This window comes from Juglans microcarpa x Juglans regia, chromosome 1S (assembly GCF_004785595.1).
Source record: "Juglans microcarpa x Juglans regia isolate MS1-56 chromosome 1S, Jm3101_v1.0, whole genome shotgun sequence".
Lineage (NCBI taxonomy): Eukaryota > Viridiplantae > Streptophyta > Magnoliopsida > Fagales > Juglandaceae > Juglans > Juglans microcarpa x Juglans regia.
In genome coordinates this window covers 27,079,680-27,098,077 of record NC_054595.1, presented here as the reverse complement: position 1 = coordinate 27,098,077, position 18,398 = coordinate 27,079,680, and the positions used below count along the sequence as shown (strand labels likewise).

Below are 18,398 nucleotides of genomic sequence, written 5' to 3'. Positions count from 1 at the left end.
AAAAAATACTTGAAAAAAATAATAATAATAAAAATTCAAATATATTATATAGTAATGAAATGGTGGTAAGAGGATAATAAGGTGTGGTTCGATTTTGGAGATGAGTTGAGATGATTTGTGAATAGTAGAATAAAAATTAAATTATTTATTATATTTTGTATGAGAATTTGAAAAAATTATTTTAAGATTTGAAAAAATTAAATTATTTATTATATTTTATATAAAATTTTAAAAAATTTATAATGATAAAATATAATGAATTGAAATAAATTAAAATAAATTTTAAATACAAACAAGGTGGTCTCTCATTATCCTGATTAGCAACCTTAACAGATAAATATTTGAAAAAAAATGGTGATTGGTCGGAAAGCCCGTGCGTAAAAGGGTAACGAAAAGTTCAAAGTTAGGCTGCTGGCCGGCATGCGTGGTGCCACGTGTGGAGTCATGCAGTATCTCCTTATCCATTCAGTTAAACGCATACGATAAACCGGATGCTGTTATCGAATCTATATTTTATTTTATTTTTTTCTTAACTATTAACTATTTTAAACCATTCTTTCTTTATATTAACTATTTTAAACCATTCTTTCTTTAAATAAAAAACACTTTCATTAATTTAATAATTTTGGAGTCACGAGGAAAATGCGCTTTGGCCACCTTAAAATTTTGTCTCAGACCGCATAAATATTACCGCGTGTCAGTGTGCCATTGCCAACTGTTTTTTAGATTTTTGCCCTCCGTTTTCCTTGTATTTAGTTTCTTTCCCAAATCTTTCATCTTCTACTACCCTGTCCCTCATGGCCGGAATTCCCATCTTTTATGCCTCCATCCACATAGACTAGTGCATATAGTATATGAAGCATTATTGGAAGCAACCTGGAAAACGTGACCATAAAGAAAAAGAATTGGTTGAACACCAACATTTATTGTAATTTAAATTCTGTAATATTGTATTATTTTCTTCCATCGTAGACTATTCGAAGTCATGTGAATTTTTCAATAAAGTCAGTTTTTGACCTTTAAGATTGAACACAAGTGGCTTATCAATGCTTTTACATATTAAGAATAATTATATTATATCGTAAATTTATTTTTATTATAAAAATAGATATAACGTATCATATAAAATCACATTAATTTATAAATCTACTCTTATGAAATATTGAAAGACATTTTCTTTTATATTATGTTAAAGACATTTATTTTAGTTGCGTAGAGTAGTCCAATAAATGATAGAAAGAAATCACAACATAACAAAATAGGAATTTCAATCCCAAACGGTAATGAAATTGGAAATTTATAGAATACAGTATGAACATAAGATATTTTTTGTGGGTAAGTAACATAAAAAGAGTTCAAAAGGGTCGTACGTCCAAAAACTTGGTCAAAGGGGAAGAAATATCAACATGAAAATGCCATTACATTTATATAAATTGAGAAGATAAGCATATGTACAATACGAAGTCAGAAAACAAAATTGGGGCAAAACAAATAAGTTAATTTGAAGAGTAATGTTAATTATAGTTAGAGAGTGTATAAGTACTGCATGATCTCTTTAAAAAAATAGAATTTATTATTACAAAATTAATTTTTTTTATATAAATCTTGTATTTATTTATTTATTTAAAAAGTTATAGAATATAACAATTGTGAATATTATTCCTCTAATTTTTAAAGAATCGAAACGGAGAAAAAATAAAATAAAAATAAAGATTATAAATGAAAATAGGATATACCCGGAATAAAGGATAAACCCCAAAACAAAAGTCTCTATTTCTGACTAGGACCGATTAAGAAAAGGAACAGAACAGATAAGCATAGGATCCTATGTCTCTTCTCATCCACTCCACTCCACAAAATACGACGGAACACGTCACCACAAAACCTGACCCATTGGATAAGGACCCTCCCATCCCTACCTCACGGATTTTCCCTCTATAAAATCATAGAAAAGTCGCCCTTTACAGTCCTATTCTACTATTTTTATCTCTTCAAGATTCATTCATCATTCCGTGTAATTCCCAAGAGACTTACACCGTTTCAAAGTTCAAAGCCTTCCTAGGCCTCTATCAGTTTGCCGTGTCGATTGGATAGCTTCAGGGCAAGAACCTTCCTTTTGTGATTGTTTTTATTATTTTTATTTAAAGCAAGTTTTTTTCGCTTTATTTAAAGCCTGGGGCTTGAGCGGGTGGGTGGTATTGCGTATTGGGTTTTCGGATTCTCTGGAGTTTACGTTAGACTAATGGCTGCCGCTGCTGCTACTGGACTTATTGGTGGTAATGGGTCTTCTTCTTCTGCTTGGTTTCAGCTCAGGAATGGGCAGAGGAAGAAGAAGATGGTGAATAGGGTTACGGTTTGTTCTGCTTCTTCTTCTGTTATGGATCCCTACAAGACTCTGAGGATCCAACACGGTGCCTCTGAATCTGAGGTCAAGAAGGCTTTCAGACAGCTTGCTTTACAGGTAATTTGGTTTTAAATTCTTTAGATTTCTGGGAACTTGTTTGTGTTTGATATGATTCATCTTGTTCTGGGTTCTGCTGATTAGGTTTGAATTTAGGAGTTCCATTTTAAGATCTGGTGATTGGAAAACTGATTTTCCCTTGTTCTTATTAAAAAAAAATATATATATTTTTTGAAATTTATTGCAGATTATTTTCTTGGTCGATTTTTTCTCAACTTTATTGGCTTTATAGTCCCTTTTTGTTGAAAAATAAAGTTTTTAATTTCAAAACTAATTTCGTTTGATTTTGGGTTCTTTCAGTATCATCCGGACGTATGCAGAGGAAACAATTGTGGAGTGCAATTTCATCTGATCAATGAAGCTTACGATGTACGTACAGCCTATTCCTTCTCTCTCTCTCTCTCTCTCTCTTTCTGTGGATTTCTGGGGTTTTTGGCCTGGATTTGCACCATTTTGTTTAGTATTTTCTCGTTTCTTATTATGCCGTTCAGATAGCGTAAAACCAATATTATAAGGGTATGCTTGACAGTGGGATGATAATTTATTTTTTTGGTTTTAGAGGAAAGTGTAAAATATTATTTTAAAATATTATTATTATTTTAAAATTTAAAAAAATTAAAATATTTATTATATTTTTAATAAAAATTTAAAAAAATTACAATAATAAGATAAAATGATACGTGAATTTGGTATCTCATTTCATTTGGATTGTCTGGATTAGGGATGATCTAACTCATCTATAATCTTTACAAATTTTTAAATTTTTAAATAAAATATAATAAATAATTTTAAATTTTAAATTATAAAATAATAATAATATTATTATAATAATATTTTATTTCATTTTATCTCAATTTACTATTCAAATTTCTCCAAATTAAATTTTTTTTATCTATAAAATAGATTGATCAGATTTGTAACAGATTAATTAATACCACAACCTGATTACCACCGTTGATTAAAAAAAAAAAAAAAAAAACTAAAAATCATTATTTCTATGCCTTTAAAAAGAAGTAAAATATTAGTGCTTGATTGAAAAAGCTATTTATCTACTCAATTATTGTATATAAATTAATAGGCGTAAGAGCACATCATGCATAGTCAAATTTGTAATCATTCCATGGTTGGAGATTCCTGTAAAAGCGAATTATAAACTTAAAAAAATAATAATAATTTGTATGCATATCAACCGATAATATTGATGGGACTGGTTCCTACTACACACATCACCTTTTGTCCTCATTTTCAAGTTATTTTTCCTACTTATTTTATATTTTGTTTTTAGGTAATTACGGGGATTGTTGGCTTGATGAAGAAAAAATAATCAATTTTCCGGATAGTCAAAATTATATAAATTTCTCTCAAAATATTCCAACCTTATATATATATAAAATTATTAATTTGCAGTTTCAAATTATATAAATTTGAACAAACTGAGGAAATCTGTAATCCACTTAGAAATTAATTTTTTTTAGTAGACATTCTATTTTTTTAAAAGGATGTGCGGTAATTGCACACTTTAACATCGTATTTAACATTATTCTATACATATATATATTCTATATATATATATGTGTGTGAGTATACTACGTATAATCGTGGAGTGTGTAAGTATTGTCTAATTTTTTTAAAAATAGAGTAAAGTTTATTATTAAATTTTTTTTTTATATAAATTCTGTATTTATTCACATTTTTTAAAATATTGCATGGCGCCTCATGACTTTGAGTATAATTTCTCTATATATATCTATATAATTATGTGATTGATTTTGGTATGATCGTGATGAGCAGATTGTGATATTTGGTCAACTCTTGATTGATATTTTTGTGTGTGAATTTTAAACAGACCGTGATGAGTAATTTGAGAGAGGAATCCATGGCACCGGAGATGTACGAGTCGTACGATGAAGATTCCGACGAGTCGATGAGAGGAATGAACGATCCTGATTGGGACTTGTGGGAGGAGTGGATGGGATGGGAAGGAGCAGGAATTCGTGACTACACGTCTCATATTAATCCCTATATTTGAATGAAGGCTGTAAATTAAAAATCACTAAAGAGTTGGACCGACTTCTCTCTCTCAACCATAATCGTGGTTTTATTGTCTATAATTCACCTTTGTAAATAGCTGAGGCTTAGCTATTGGCCCCATCATTTGCTCTAATGAAAAGTGCAAAAAGTTCGTAAATATTACTCTTATTTTGGCATTATTCCTTAGTGGGTTTCGAATTTACAGCTTGGGCTTGAGGGATGCTCCATCATTGTATTCTTCGTATTGCCATGCCTACCAAATTCAACAAGGTTTTAATTTTAATTATCTTATAAGATTAAATAAAATTTTATAATTTAAATTGGAATTTCTTTTACAATATAGTTTTATGATATCAATAATAATGCAGATCTAATTTATTAGTATATGATAATGACAGATGGAAGAAGTGTTCAATACTACCAAGTTATGTACCCCAATGCGGATAAATTTAATGAAGAAATAGAGGAAATAAACTTAGAAGTATTTGGTCTACACGGAAATTTAATACAAAGATTCTATACATTAACGTGGTTTAATATGATCTCATCAAATTGCATAATTCTTTTTATCATGAAGTAAATATTATGGATCATGTTAAATCATATAAGCGTGTAAATTAAATAGTACAGTTCTCACAAAGGGTTAAAGTTTTTTTTCAAATATTTAAAAAAAAATCACAGAAAATAATTCTTTGACTATTAAATAAAAAAAAATATCCAATCAGTGGATTTTGTTTATGGGTTTCCTCGGTGGAAATATCAATTATCTTATTTTAAATAAAAAGTAAAACATGAAGAACAAAAAAGTAACGTTTTCATAAAATTAAAAATTGAAAAATAATTAAATAATTAGATTTATAAAAGCATTATTAACATAACATGTTTTTAAAAAACATTTTAGACATAAGCCTCACATCCTGCATACCTAATTAAAAACATGTCATTTTACTTTTTTAACTACGTAATGAAAATGATTTCAGATATATTTGTAAGTAAAATAGGATAAGAATGTAAAATGACATGTTTTTAAGTGAGTGTGCAGGGTGTAAGGCTTATAGGTAACACTGCTTTGTTTTCAAATAAAAAAAGTTTAAAAATAAAAAACATAGCAACTTTTTTAAAAAGATTTTCTTAAAATTAATTTTTATTTTTAACGAAATAATATTTCTTTCTTTACCGCATGAGCACGGAATCTATAGAAGTGTTTTATTGATTGATTCCATATGATTGAGAGAATTGAAGGTTGAGGGAAAGAAAAGGTTCAAATTGCATAAATCCCCCTAAAGTTTCATGAATTTACCCCCAATTACGAAGAGGCAGAGGAGACCTCTTCTTCTTGTTGTACAATTACGAAAACGACACGACGATCACATTTAATTGGAGAAAAATTCTGGAGCACTAGATTGTTTGGCTACCCAGCCTTCCCAACCTTCCTCGGAGAGAGTTCTGTCTCTGGTAAATCTAGAGCTTTCGTTTTCTCTTTTTCTAATATTTAACTTTTTTTGTTTGATTTTTGTTCTCTTCGTATTTTAAGCTGCAGATTTTTGCATAACCAATCGGTGCTATCGACGTGGTAATCCATCCAGGATTCCAGGCCATCCATCTGAGAACAACGCCCTAATTTCTACCTTGCAGGTAGTTACTTTTGTTTTCGCCCATAGGTTCACTACGATGCTTCTTGTTTTTTATTCTTTGTAATAACCTGCTTAATTTACAAAACAAGTATTTGTTTTTTCATGCGCGCGCGGGTGAAACATAAATGCTGCTTGAAGCTTGTTCTTCGAATCATGAGAAATTAGGGCCTGCAGAAAGATACTCATTTTTGCTCCTTTTGCTTGTGGATGGATTGAGTGGAAGAATAAATAAATATGATGTTTTATGTTGTTTAGCTCCAAAAGAATGCAGCATCTTTAGTTGGAGAATTTGAATGCTGTGTGATGTCTACCTAAAAGGGTCTCAATTTTCGAAAGCTATGGAACTCGTAATCATACAAAAGCACATGTTTTTGCTTTGGTCATTTTGTTATTATATTTGCTTATTTATCACCAAGATATTTAATATGAATGTGCTAAAAGCTTAAGATGTACTTAACTATCAGAAAACATTCACACAATGACTTTTAATAAATGAGTGAATCATTTGATATCTTGGGTAAAGTTTAGTCAAGGTAAGCAAGTTTTGTGTTGGTATGATTTTTAATCACGTCGTTGCAACATGTAAATGTAATTGTCAGCTGTTTTATGAGTTGCAGCAGTTTAAGCTCATTGTCAATGGCTGATCTTAAAGAACGATTGCTCCCTCCGAAACCTCATTCAGCCATAAACCTAAGAGATACAGCTTATCGATCTTCGGCCTCTGGGCGGCAACCTTTCCAGGGTATGGATGTTTTGGGGCTGAAGAAACGGGGCCAAGGCCTTCGATCTTGGATTCGTGTTGATACATCTGGTAATTCCCAAGTCATTGAGGTTGACAAATTCACTATGATGCGGCGTTGTGATCTTCCTGCCCGTGATCTACGCCTATTGGATCCTCTATTTGTTTACCCCTCGACGATCCTAGGTAGAGAGAAGGCTATTGTTGTGAACTTGGAGCAGATTCGATGTATTATCACGGCCGATGAGGTTCTATTGTTAAATTCCCTAGACAGTTCTGTATTGCATTATGTGGTGGAGCTACAACGGCGATTGACAACAAATGTTGTGGGTGAGGTATGGCAGTCAGACACCACAGGCTTGAACCGGAGGAGGGGAAGTAGAAATTTGGATGATGTGTTTGGAAGCCCATCACCAGACTATTTACCGTTTGAGTTTAGGGCTCTTGAAGTTGCTCTGGAGGCTGCTTGTACATTTCTTGATTCTCAGGTGCGTACAGAAGCAGCTCTGGATTTCACAACATTCTTATAATTGCTCTTTCCTCTTTCATCGTTGTATTTATTAGAATTATTTTTTTTATAAGTAAGAATTCTATTAAACCACGTAATTAGGCATAGCCCAAGTACACATGAAGTATACAAGAGAAAAACACCTAATTACAAACTAAAGCTGAAAAACAGCACAAAATTCATTTAGACTAGCCCCATCCATTACAATAATTGAAGCCCAAAGCAACAAAGTATGATAAAAGAAGTCTTTAATCCCTCCCACCAAGCATTCTCTATTGTCAAAACAGCGCCCATTCCTCTCATTCCAAATACACCACATAAGACAAAGAGGTACCATCTTCCAAACGACCGCTATTTGACGATTGCCTTAAATCCCTCTCCAACAGGCCAGGAGAATCACCCATTTAATAGAATTATTTTAGAGGGGTTTATGTTTTTGGCCAATCTACTGTTAGTAAAAGACTTAGTTTCTGAAAATATTCACGAAGTCATATATAGTTTCTAGTTTCTACACGTATTCATTGGAGATATAAGCATGGGATATGGAGTTCTCATAGGATTTATTTTAGAAGCCTTAAGAAGTTGAGAGTTGACATTCCTGAAGCAAAATTAGAGTTAGGTCCTTCAGATGGACTTTGAACCATGGTTTTCTCCTACTTATTTTTGGAAATATTTTTTATACTAATTACTTAACCCGTCATAAAAAATATTTCTGATACTAATTAATGACTACTAGAAGAGAAAGTAGTTGCACCAGAGGTAACCTGATACCCACAGGTGTCTTGGTCATTTGGGGAGAAAAAGAAAAAGAAATATGGGTTCAAATCCTACCATGAATATTTTTTTGGGTTAGAAGGGACCGAAGAGTCCATACGGCTAGTGATTTCTCTTTGTGATCCTTCTCTTGTACGCATCCTGTGGACATGGGCTATGCCTATTTCCTTATAAATAAGATATCTTGATTACCTATAAAAAATTTCTCTTTGTGATCCTTAACATATAACTGCAGTTTTAAGATTATTACACGCTGGATTCTTTATGGTGCCTTGTTTGTGAATTTTGGAAGGGTCTCCATTAAGATTTTGATGGGGAGACTTGTGTTCGAATGGTATGTACCTTGGGCAGAATTGTTCAGCTCCTGTTTAGTTTGGTAAGTCTTGGTGGACACAATGTTTCCAAAATCTATCTTCCAATTTATAAAGGAGCTTAAAGCTCTGATGGGCTTTAATGTGATAATATGCTTCATCTTCTGTCTGTGTGCTTTGGAACATGTGCATTAACTATTATTTGAAAGACTCTTAACTCATTTAATATTTTCTATTTTCCAAAGGCAGCAGAATTAGAAATTGAAGCATATCCGTTACTAGATGAACTTACATCAAAGATCAGTACGCTCAATTTGGAACGTGCGCGTCGATTGAAAAGCAGGCTTGTTGCATTGACTCGGAGAGTGCAGAAGGTACTGACATAAAGGACTGTCAATGGATTAGCTATACAGATCTGGCAGGATCCTACCAAAACTTTGATTATATCCTAAGAACCTGTTTATAAAATGATGAAATGAAATTCAAATCTGAAAAAGGAACAAAAAGCTCATATAAAATCAAGTATGAATTCTGTAATATATATGAAATTTTAGTTTCTATTATTAAGAAGACCATTTATCTCTAAATAACTTGTCTTTTTTTAGTATCTTTAAAATAACTTATCGATAATAGGTTTGTTATCTGATAAAAAGAAGTACCGTATATGAACTTGGATTTGTCAAATCTTAATCAGGTTGGCAAGTATATCTTGACTGTACTTCCTGTTGACATCTCTATATCTTTGCTCTCGTTTTTGAGTTGCATCTATTAGGTTAGGGATGAAATAGAGCAGCTCATGGATGATGATGGAGATATGGCTGAAATGTATCTCACTGAGAAGAAAAGGAGAATGGAAACATCACTTTATGGTGATCAGTCTTTGTTGGGATACAGATCAACTGATGGTGCATCTGTTTCTGCTCCTGTTTCTCCTGTTTCTTCGCCCCCTGAAGCCCGGAGGCTTGAGAAAAGTTTGAGCATTGCAAGGAGTCGGCATGAGAGCATGAGGAGTTCTGAAAGTGCCACAGAGAGCATAGAAGAGCTTGAAATGTTGTTGGAAGCATATTTTGTTGTCATTGATAGCACCCTCAACAAGTTGACATCGGTACATACAACATACATTATGCTCAATCTTTTCACTTCTCATTTTCCTTTGAGTAAGATGAAGTGACTTCAAATCATTTTCTTAACGCTGTTTCAGTTGAAGGAGTATATCGACGACACGGAAGATTTCATCAACATTCAGCTGGTATGTTTTTCTCTTTAATCCATTTTTGTTCCCTTTCCTGATATAGAGGTGTGTTCTAAATCAAAGGAGTTGATCTTAATAGACAGAACGACACAAGTTTTTTTTTTCAATTGACTTGCACACTATTCAGTAATGGTGCATATAGGAAAACAAGCTTTTCATTATATGTTTTATTAGGATACTGGGTTGTTTTTTTTTGGGGGGGGGAGGATATATTTTTTGTCTGGCTATCCTATCTCTATCTCAAAACAACCTCAAACAAAACTGAATATTCGGGGCAGGCCAGATTGGAACAAGAAATATTTCTGGTTGTAGACACTATTGGCCTTTGAATTTTGTTTGGATTAAAACTAGCTTTTAAAGTTGGAAACTGAAAGGTAATTGATGCCTGCAGGATAATGTTCGGAACCAGCTGATCCAATTCGAGCTGCTACTCACAACTGCTACATTTGTTGTCGCGATCTTTGGGGTGGTGGCAGGGATCTTTGGCATGAATTTTTCAATACCCTTATTCGATGACACTGGTGCATTTAAGTGGGTTCTTATAATCACAGGCGTTACTGGGGTTGTCATATTCAGCTTATTTGTGTGGTTCTTCAAGCACAGAAGACTGATGCCGCTATAACTCTGCGAAGAAACTGCAATCAGGAAAGTACAGAGGAAACAATCATTATCATTGTTTTACCTTCTAGATGAATTTATGGTGGATAACGACTGCCTCTATTTTAGAGCGATTCTTTTGATTAAGTTTAGGTTTAATTGTAAGAAATTTTGGTAAAATACCAAGTAATCGTGAAAATCTGTGGCTAAAACTAAGCTTCCTATCGAATGTATATTAGCAAATAGCAAGGGTGGTGACACTACCTACGAATATTTATTAGTCGGAAAAGTAAACCGTATATGAAGTAAATGAGAGGCGTATCGTATGTTGATGATGGTACTCGTGGATTTATTGCAGTGTCGTGTCGTTTAAGCAGTACCCAGTTTTAAGCAGCACTCCAAGAAGTTGCAAAACATGCAGTCTAAACATAAACTTGCGCCCTCAATATTTGCATTCATTAAGTGGCAAAAAAATACAATCACTAATCTAATGTACATACAAAAACATAATTCTCAGAGCACGCACACCTTCAATACCCTGAAACTGTTTCCTGTATGTTTCACAGAGTACCCCAATATGTCACGGTAATAATTGGTAAAATGAACATTGTGATCCAAAGGCTACTCTGCATTGCCTTTCTTTTTTCTCCTTGACCTGCTGTATAACTTGGAAGCCGGAGAGGGTGAGAACTCAGGTGGAAGCGGTGGGAGATCCATCTCCCCTTTCAATATGTTGACAATTTCCCCGATATCCGGCCGCAGCTCTGGGTATTTCTGTAAGCAAGCGAGTGCCAGGTTAATACACAGGGTTGCCTGGTCCTTGTTATAATAATCATGTTTTAGCCTCTCATCCACAAGTTCTAAGACGTTTCCAGCTTGAGCTAATTGCCGACACCAGCTTATTAAGTTTGCTTTCTCAATCTTCATAGGGGAGGCAAGAACATGCAATGGCCTTCGACCAGATACAATTACAAGAATCAGAACCCTAGACTGTAGATATCACCCTTCTCTATTAAGTACTCACATCCACCATATTCTGGTGCCACATAGCACAAAGTTCCTCTCATACTTGTGGTACTGCTGAGCTCACGACTGAAAAGATCTCCACTCCACATATTGTCACTACCAATAGACTGGGTGCTCTTTTTCTTGCATCCCTTTCTAAAACTGAACTCCCCACTTAATATATCACACTGATTCTGACACTGTTCCCCAAAGTTCTTTCCTCTTCGAAAGCGAAACCCTCTTCCAAGACCAAAATGTGGCATTTTGAAGCCAGTTTTCCTCCACTTGGTTTCAAACTTTCTAAGCTTACTACCCTTCTTGATAATCTCAGCAAGATGCTCTTCTCTCCACCACTCTTGCATCTTTCTTTGTTCCTTCCTACGATTTGTCTTGCCCCTTGACCCTTTCTTCTGAAACCCTTTATCGAGATTTTCACATCCGACTTCTTGTGATTGGGGTTCATTTAGATCTTCTAACCTATCTAATGGAGTTGAATCATCCAAATTATTTCGCTCAGAAGGACTCTTCTTTTCTTCAACCCAATCAGGATTTGTCGATGGGCAGATCTGACTCCCTATCCATTCCATAACATAATCCTTACTGCCCGATTCACCACTCCTATCCTGATTCCACCACCAATTTTTTCCCCACTGTTTTGTATCCACATCCTCAACAACAGCCGAAGAAGCATTAAAACTCAGCTCCTTACTGTGATCAATGCTAGAAAACTCATCATCGTAAGGCATAAATCTGTTGCTCCGATCATCCCCACCATTGTCTATGACCGAAAGCTCCTTCCCCTTTACGCTGCTAGTCTTAACATCTTTCTCACTTGCCATGTTAGCATTAGAAGTGGAGGAATTAATGTTCAAAGCTCTAACATTATAAGATATCCTACCATTTTTCGATGATGTAGAGGCTTGTAAAGCAAGAGCAAAATCTACCTCAGGAGCACTCTCCACCGGAGTACCGATTGCTGGAGTCTCTGCAGCCAAATTCCCCGAAAGCTCTTGACTCTTCCACAGCTCCCGACTCTTCCCCAAGTCCTGGCTAAACAAATCCACCCCCGACTCACCCTCCAACTTAACCCTTGACAACCCAAAATCGGAAATCCTTGCTCGGTACTCCGAATCGAGCAAAATATTGCTGGGCTTAATATCCCCATGAATCACCGGTGGATCACATCCGAGATGCAAGAATTCTATAGCTTTAGCAACATCCATGATTATGTCAAACCTCCTTTCCCAACTCAAACTCAAATACCCATCTCCAAAAAGCGCTTCTTGCAGGCTGTTGTTGGGTATATACTCATACACCAACACCCTCTTGTTCTTTTCATCGCAGTACCCCAAAAGCGTGACCAAGAATGATGACCGTAGGCCACCAAGAATCTGCAACTCATTCTGAAACTCTCTCTCCGTTTGCGAAGAAAGAACGTCCAAACGCTTAATAGCAATGAGCTTTCCATCTCTTAGTGTTCCTCTAAACACAGTACCCGACCCGCCTTTACCAATGATATTGGCAGTGTAAAAGCCATTGGTGGCTTGCTTTAGCTCTCTGTACGAGAATCTTTGCAGCTTGAGAGGAGCGCTGGAGTCGAAGGGAATGGTTTTAGTTCTGCGCACAATTAGGAAGTGCCAAGCATGAAAAAGAAAGTAGATGATTGATAGCAATATTATTACGGGGCCTGAGATGGTGAGAATCAAGAACAAAACCCCGGTTTGGGTGAAGAAACTTGACCCCGGAGGGCTAGGAGTCGGAGCTAGGGGTCTTGAAGGCATTGTGGGTTGGTTTGTATTTCCGTGACTTTAGTGTCTGTTGGTAAGATCACAGGAATTGGAGGATGAAAGCAAATGGGCATGGATCTTCATGCGTATCTAGCATCCAATGTGGGTTAATTGCTTTACAGCCGGGATTCATATTAGAGAATATTAGGTTTGCTTTGATATAATCATAGTTTGGAGTTAGATAATGAGTTTAGCGATTGGGAAACGAGGATCAGAAAGTTATTGGGGGGAGGGGAGGGTCCCGAGGTGCTTCTGAATTTTTGACTAAAGATCCTCTGCACTCTGCAGACAAAGTCCTGACAAAGGAATAAAAAACTAAGGAAAACTGGAGAAGGTTTTCTCATGGACAAGGGGTTTTGTCCTTGGGCGCATGATAAGTGGGGTTGGACAAGTGCACCGGTTTAGACTTTATTTTGCAGTTTGTATTTTGACTCAGAGAAGTTCACATGCGAATAGAAAATTTTTTATAGAATCCATTGTTGTTTGTTCACACCATTCCCTTTCTGACAAGTCATACATTGTAGATTCCAGCTCTTAATAAGTGTTCCTCCACCATCATCCAAATTCAACAACTTGACGTAACAACTGCTTTCTGGATTTGTTTGATCGAGGGTCGAGAGAAAAATATTAATTGAGAACAGCTGGATATACAAAAAAATTTCACAAAATAAATTTATAAACTAATGTAATTTTATAAGATCTATTAAATTTATATTATAATAAAAATAATTTTACAATTTAATGTGACATTAAATTGTATCAGTTTATAGATTTATTTTTATGTAATTATTTTGTGACTAAAATATATATATTTTTTTGTTTATATGCTGCTCTGATTTATCATGTTTTTATTTTAACATAGACACATACGAACACGTCTTCTTTCTCCTTTCTCCTTCGAGATTCGAGAAAAGGTAGGTTTCAAAAATCACGTGGATCGACAAAAATCACCGATGAAGACGATTGAGATTTGATCCAATCAGATGGCTCACATTTTTCGTTACTATCATCCTGATTGGCATCTACAAGCTTCTTGATGCACCATAAATCTTCGGCCCATGAAAATCTCTTCCAGTGAGGGATTGCCTCTCGAGCGGGGTCCCCCTGGCCCACCTCGGCCACCACGGCCCCACATCCAGCATCATCCCTAGCCATGTTATGTGCAAATGCACACAGGGACTTCATGAGACGTGATGCATATTTCCCTCCCATGTGTAGCCCGTACAAGAAGTACACTCCAAATTGTCTGAAAACATCAGGAAACGATGGTAACCTTAGCCATGGCAGACATGCATCCAACAACCTAGTCCCCATGCAGCACACGTACGTTAAGGCCGACACGCCCTTCACTTGCAGCTTGAACACTTCCTTAGTGTTCCACACACTTAGGATTGCGAAACTCGGTGGAAGAATGCCTGTTTTTGGATCCCACTTGGAGAGGGATTTCTTGGGGAGGGCCACGAAAGTGCCCAGATTCAGCTTGTTGCGTAAAATGCTGTCTATATCTCTAGGGAAGAACTCTGAATTCGCAAAGATCCTACGATAAATTGACTCAGCAAGTTGTGGGATGAGTTTAATAATTCCAATGCCTGAGCCGATTGGCTTGTGGTGAGCGTGGACGGGCTGCACCAACACGGTGGGCGTGCGGAATTTCAGGTATGCGCATTTCTTGGTGAAAAGATTGATAGAGGCCTCGTTGGTGCAGTCGGTGGCCATGTATGCGTACTCTGCACCATTTTGTTTGCACCATTCTTCTAATTCTCGAACCAGTTTTGTGCCAATTCCAAGCCTCCTGCAAAAGAGTTTGAAAGGAATCATAAGAATGTTATATCGTACTGGTTGAGTTTTGGAGAAATCAAGGTCTTTCGTTTGTTTTCACAAATCATTTCATTTGTGAAAATATTCTAATAATATTTTATTAAATTTTTAATTTTAATCTCAAATCATCTCATCTGTAAAAACAATCAAGGCCGGATGAGAGAGCTGAACAAGAATGTTCTTATTGGTCATCATCAATAGGTTCCTTCTAACGTGGAATTTGATTAGAAATGGGCTGTCATTATTCTTCGACAACCAATTAAGAACCTAAAGCTACATTGGAAAGCGGCTTTATTCGGAATAAATTAGGCAAGGAACATTTTAGGAGATAATATATTTAAAATAACATTGCAGACTACATTAATTCGTGATCTCAGTCACATCCAAAGGAGGCTTTTGCCTGACGACATATCTAACACACTATATTTGAGCGTCGGAGAAAATTTGAGTTAAGAAAGGCCAATCATATACGACATAAAAGTCGTGGGTTTTGAAAATCGTTTGTAGTTGTACCCTACGCTGGATAAAGGCTTATCCTTTTAATGTTTTTGTCAAATTAAAGATTATGAAAAGTATAACAATGATATTAACATCAAAGAATATGATAAGAATTGGCAAAAAAAAAAAAAAAGGAAAAAAAAAACAGAGAGACAAAAAAGACACTGGTGGACCATCTCTGTCTCTGTCTCTCTCTCTCTCTCTGTGTGGAACTTCAAACTGTGTAGGTGAACCAGTTTAGAACAACTTCAAACAAGAAGACATTTTATTCTAAGATCGCCTTACCCAACAAGTAAACCAATTACGAAGTTGCGTTTACTCTGATTTCTTTCGTTTCCATGCTAAGATCGAGGAATTAATATTACCTTCTCTTTATTGTGGAATCTAATCTGTTTCGTTCTTTCTTTTTCTTCTTCTTTTTATTGAGGGTGGTAAGCAATGGTATTAGAATCAAGAAAGCACACAGATGAGAGAGAACCTGTGGTTGGGGGAGACCCGTAGCCCCAGAATATAAGCTAGCTTTACGTGAACTGAGTTCCCTCTTGTCACAGATTTTACACACCCTCTTATCACGCCCACAATATTCTCTCCCTCTCCATACTCTGCAACCTGTTCTAATCAGAAAACAGAGAACCAGGAATTATATATGCCTGAAGTAGCATAGCCCAATTCAACTACAAAATTTAGATACTCTATTCAACTATCGATCTTAACTTTCCTTTCTCGTGTGTTGGAAATCAAAAAAGGAAAATGATAACTTTCTTCCATAACGCTTAACATCAGATTAAATTTTCAAGCTTATAAATGTAAATAGAGTGTTGGGTTGCAATGAATGCAATCAGAAATACCAGCATGATGTGCAGTGGCAAGCTTCGGGCGCGGCATAAAGGGTCGCCCATTAGGTCAGTGACAAGCGAAGGCTTGCCCTGCTGCTCCACTTCACACTGCCTTTCCAACTCCTCCACTGCCACCTTATCTCTCTCTTCATCATACTCTCTCACCACCACTCCTTCGTCTGTGAGCCTTGGAAAGTACTCCTTCGCTATCTTCACCGACATATATCACAAAAAATACGAAGGATGGATCGAGAAATTAATTGTAGTAGATACTAGATATAGATAGACTAGTGGAATATTAATCTGTTTGTGCTCTCAGAGGTTGCTACCTAGCTAGCTGTAAGCTGGGCTATCTCCTCATATATATATATATATATAACAGATGGTATGCCGACGTGGCCATTCCACCAGTTTTTGTGGACTCCAATAAAAAGAAACATGGCAAGCATTCACACTGGTGATCATATCATAGTATGTCAAATTCTCGATCTCCATGCATGCATTGAATAGTCGATGAAAGCTGAATATACTCTTATCACTGGCCCGAAGCAGATATTCTTTCGATTATTGCTTGATTTTATTAGTAGTATATGGTCCGATAGATCCGCATGTATCAAAAAATATAACAAAGGACAAAAATCAACAGCACTCACTCTGCATTCTTATAGTGACAAATACTAAGGACAAGTGCTCCTGTTCTATATCTGTCTTGTAGTTGGCAGTGATGAACACAACTGTCTTTCCCTTTGTTTCCTTTCAGAACCGAAAATTATCTTTAATCACCAGGCCATTACGTGAGTTGTCACAAGTTTAATTGCTTTTGACATGTAAAAAAAAAAGAGGGTAGTCATACAAAAAATTGGATTAATTCCTGAGCTTTTCAGGTATTTATTTAAAAATAATTCAAAATAAAGTGAACTAAAATGCTATTTAATGGAACTGGAATTTTTTCATTTTCCCCCGGCCAGTGGAATCCAAGTACTATCCATAAGGTGGGATAGTATTTTGACCGACACAAACAATCATGCATGATGATGCCATGTCATGTGCTTAAGAAATACCCAAATTATGTAGCCGAAATCCTTAAGTCTCAGACAAGTGCATTTCATTACCATATATATATATATATATATTATATCACTTTCTCTTGATTATCACCAATAATTATTGGTGTAGATGACGTGGGGCACCACGTGTTTTGGTGAACATCATGTGTCGATGATCTTGTGAAGATGATGATTACTATCACGTCGGCATACAAGTGTTCTGTTCTCTAACTTTGTCTGTTTGTTTATGCTTAGAAAAGGACTGATGTGCATGCTCATCTAGCTAATAAAAGTACTGCCGGCTGGTGTGCGCGTGCGATGCATGGTTAAGTGTGCGTGCTTGTTTTCCTAATTGGAATGACTTTAATCTGCCTTCTGATTTCGGATAATGATGATGCAAGAGTGCTTGAGTACTACCTAATTTAGGAAAGGAAAATTGGGAAATTTTATCTGATGTCTACTGACTAATTGGCCGGGTTCTGTTAATTCCTTGAGCTATATGTACATGCTGCTGCTAAATATGCTATAGATACTTGATTTAAGACCGAAAGGAACCATTAATGTTGTGAATGATGTGCATTTGTATATACTCAGAAAAAAGTGAGAGATATTGAGGATGACAATTGCTGTACTTTGTCTTCATTTGGGTCGAGTTTATTTGTATTGGCAATTGGCATGCATCCTACATATGATGTGCACTTGTAATGCTCATTCAACCTGGTGGGATATTTATACATGTATTATCCCCCTTGGCTTATATATATATATATATATATATATATATAATGAGATGAGATGTGTTGTGAAAACAAATGATGAATTATTCTTACTATTAGAACAAAATATATTATGGTCAAGCATATTCTGTTTGATCTACAACACTTTTTTGACGAGAAAGCTGATCTCTTAGATCATGGAAAAATATGATTCGATCATCCTCTCCCTTTTAGGATTTCTTCCACATTTTCCCCTTCTTTCTTAATGGTACAAAGCTCTACATAGAACCTGCCTAGGCTCTAGCTAGTATTATCTTTTCTCATTTCCTACTGCTTAATAAGAATTTATATATATAAAGGTGATGAGTACTGCTTCTAACTTGTA

General features: G+C 35.5%; 4 protein-coding genes across 12 annotated transcripts; 2 read left to right on the top strand and 2 right to left on the bottom strand.

The window, feature by feature from the left end:
• Positions 1–1,897: 1,897 nt before the first annotated feature.
• Positions 1,898–4,644, top strand: LOC121246075 (chaperone protein dnaJ 8, chloroplastic-like). Of its 2 annotated transcripts, none has more exons than XM_041144066.1 (3): positions 1,898–2,461; positions 2,762–2,830; positions 4,308–4,644. In XM_041144066.1, the coding sequence occupies exons 1-3, from the start codon at positions 2,243–2,245 to the stop codon at positions 4,488–4,490; spliced, it is 471 nt and encodes a 156-aa protein (XP_041000000.1). In that variant the 5' UTR covers positions 1,898–2,242; the 3' UTR covers positions 4,491–4,644. The 2 variants fall into 2 exon arrangements, with proteins under 2 accessions (XP_041000000.1, XP_041000001.1); XM_041144067.1 differs by lacking the exon at positions 4,308–4,644 and adding an exon at positions 2,886–2,987 and having other exon boundaries at positions 1,962–2,461; positions 2,762–2,852.
• Positions 4,645–5,787: 1,143 nt separating this feature from the next.
• Positions 5,788–10,659, top strand: LOC121246069 (magnesium transporter MRS2-1-like). Of its 8 annotated transcripts, none has more exons than XM_041144058.1 (7): positions 5,788–5,947; positions 6,027–6,123; positions 6,747–7,353; positions 8,704–8,832; positions 9,231–9,563; positions 9,660–9,707; positions 10,102–10,659. In XM_041144058.1, the coding sequence occupies exons 3-7, from the start codon at positions 6,763–6,765 to the stop codon at positions 10,330–10,332; spliced, it is 1,332 nt and encodes a 443-aa protein (XP_040999992.1). In that variant the 5' UTR covers positions 5,788–5,947; positions 6,027–6,123; positions 6,747–6,762; the 3' UTR covers positions 10,333–10,659. The 8 variants fall into 8 exon arrangements, with proteins under 8 accessions (XP_040999992.1, XP_040999988.1, XP_040999990.1 ...); XM_041144054.1 differs by having other exon boundaries at positions 6,744–7,353; XM_041144056.1 differs by having other exon boundaries at positions 6,027–6,127.
• Positions 10,660–10,730: 71 nt separating this feature from the next.
• Positions 10,731–13,385, bottom strand: LOC121246066 (putative receptor-like protein kinase At1g80870). The gene is given in 2 exon segments (XM_041144050.1): positions 10,731–11,290; positions 11,293–13,385. Coding segments are annotated over 2 exon segments (2,163 nt in total). The 5' UTR covers positions 13,094–13,385; the 3' UTR covers positions 10,731–10,928.
• Positions 13,386–13,935: 550 nt separating this feature from the next.
• LOC121246071 (probable N-acetyltransferase HLS1) lies at positions 13,936–16,594 on the bottom strand. The gene is made up of 3 exons (XM_041144062.1): positions 16,264–16,594; positions 15,894–16,024; positions 13,936–14,891 (listed from the first exon to the last, which is right to left on the bottom strand). The coding sequence occupies exons 1-3, from the start codon at positions 16,471–16,473 to the stop codon at positions 14,021–14,023; spliced, it is 1,212 nt and encodes a 403-aa protein (XP_040999996.1). The 5' UTR covers positions 16,474–16,594; the 3' UTR covers positions 13,936–14,020.
• Between the last annotated feature and the right edge of the window lie 1,804 nt (positions 16,595–18,398).

What these genes read in the sequence shown, in the direction of transcription:
- LOC121246069 (XM_041144058.1), top strand. Translation starts at nt 6,763, where the DNA reads ATGGCTGATCTTAAAGAACGATTGCTCCCTCCGAAACCTCATTCAGCC. An exon ending in CCCTCAACAAGTTGACATCG is followed by an intron (nt 9,564 to 9,659) that starts GTACATACAACA and finishes ACGCTGTTTCAG; the next exon opens with TTGAAGGAGTATATCGACGA. An exon ending in ATTTCATCAACATTCAGCTG is followed by an intron (nt 9,708 to 10,101) that starts GTATGTTTTTCT and finishes TGATGCCTGCAG; the next exon opens with GATAATGTTCGGAACCAGCT.
- LOC121246071 (XM_041144062.1), bottom strand. Translation starts at nt 16,473, where the DNA reads ATGTCGGTGAAGATAGCGAAGGAGTACTTTCCAAGGCTCACAGACGAA. An exon ending in TGCCACTGCACATCATGCTG is followed by an intron (nt 16,025 to 16,263) that starts GTATTTCTGATT and finishes TGATTAGAACAG; the next exon opens with GTTGCAGAGTATGGAGAGGG. An exon ending in CGGGTCTCCCCCAACCACAG is followed by an intron (nt 14,892 to 15,893) that starts GTTCTCTCTCAT and finishes ACTCTTTTGCAG; the next exon opens with GAGGCTTGGAATTGGCACAA.
- LOC121246075 (XM_041144066.1), top strand. Translation starts at nt 2,243, where the DNA reads ATGGCTGCCGCTGCTGCTACTGGACTTATTGGTGGTAATGGGTCTTCT. An exon ending in TCAGACAGCTTGCTTTACAG is followed by an intron (nt 2,462 to 2,761) that starts GTAATTTGGTTT and finishes GGGTTCTTTCAG; the next exon opens with TATCATCCGGACGTATGCAG. An exon ending in TGATCAATGAAGCTTACGAT is followed by an intron (nt 2,831 to 4,307) that starts GTACGTACAGCC and finishes AATTTTAAACAG; the next exon opens with ACCGTGATGAGTAATTTGAG.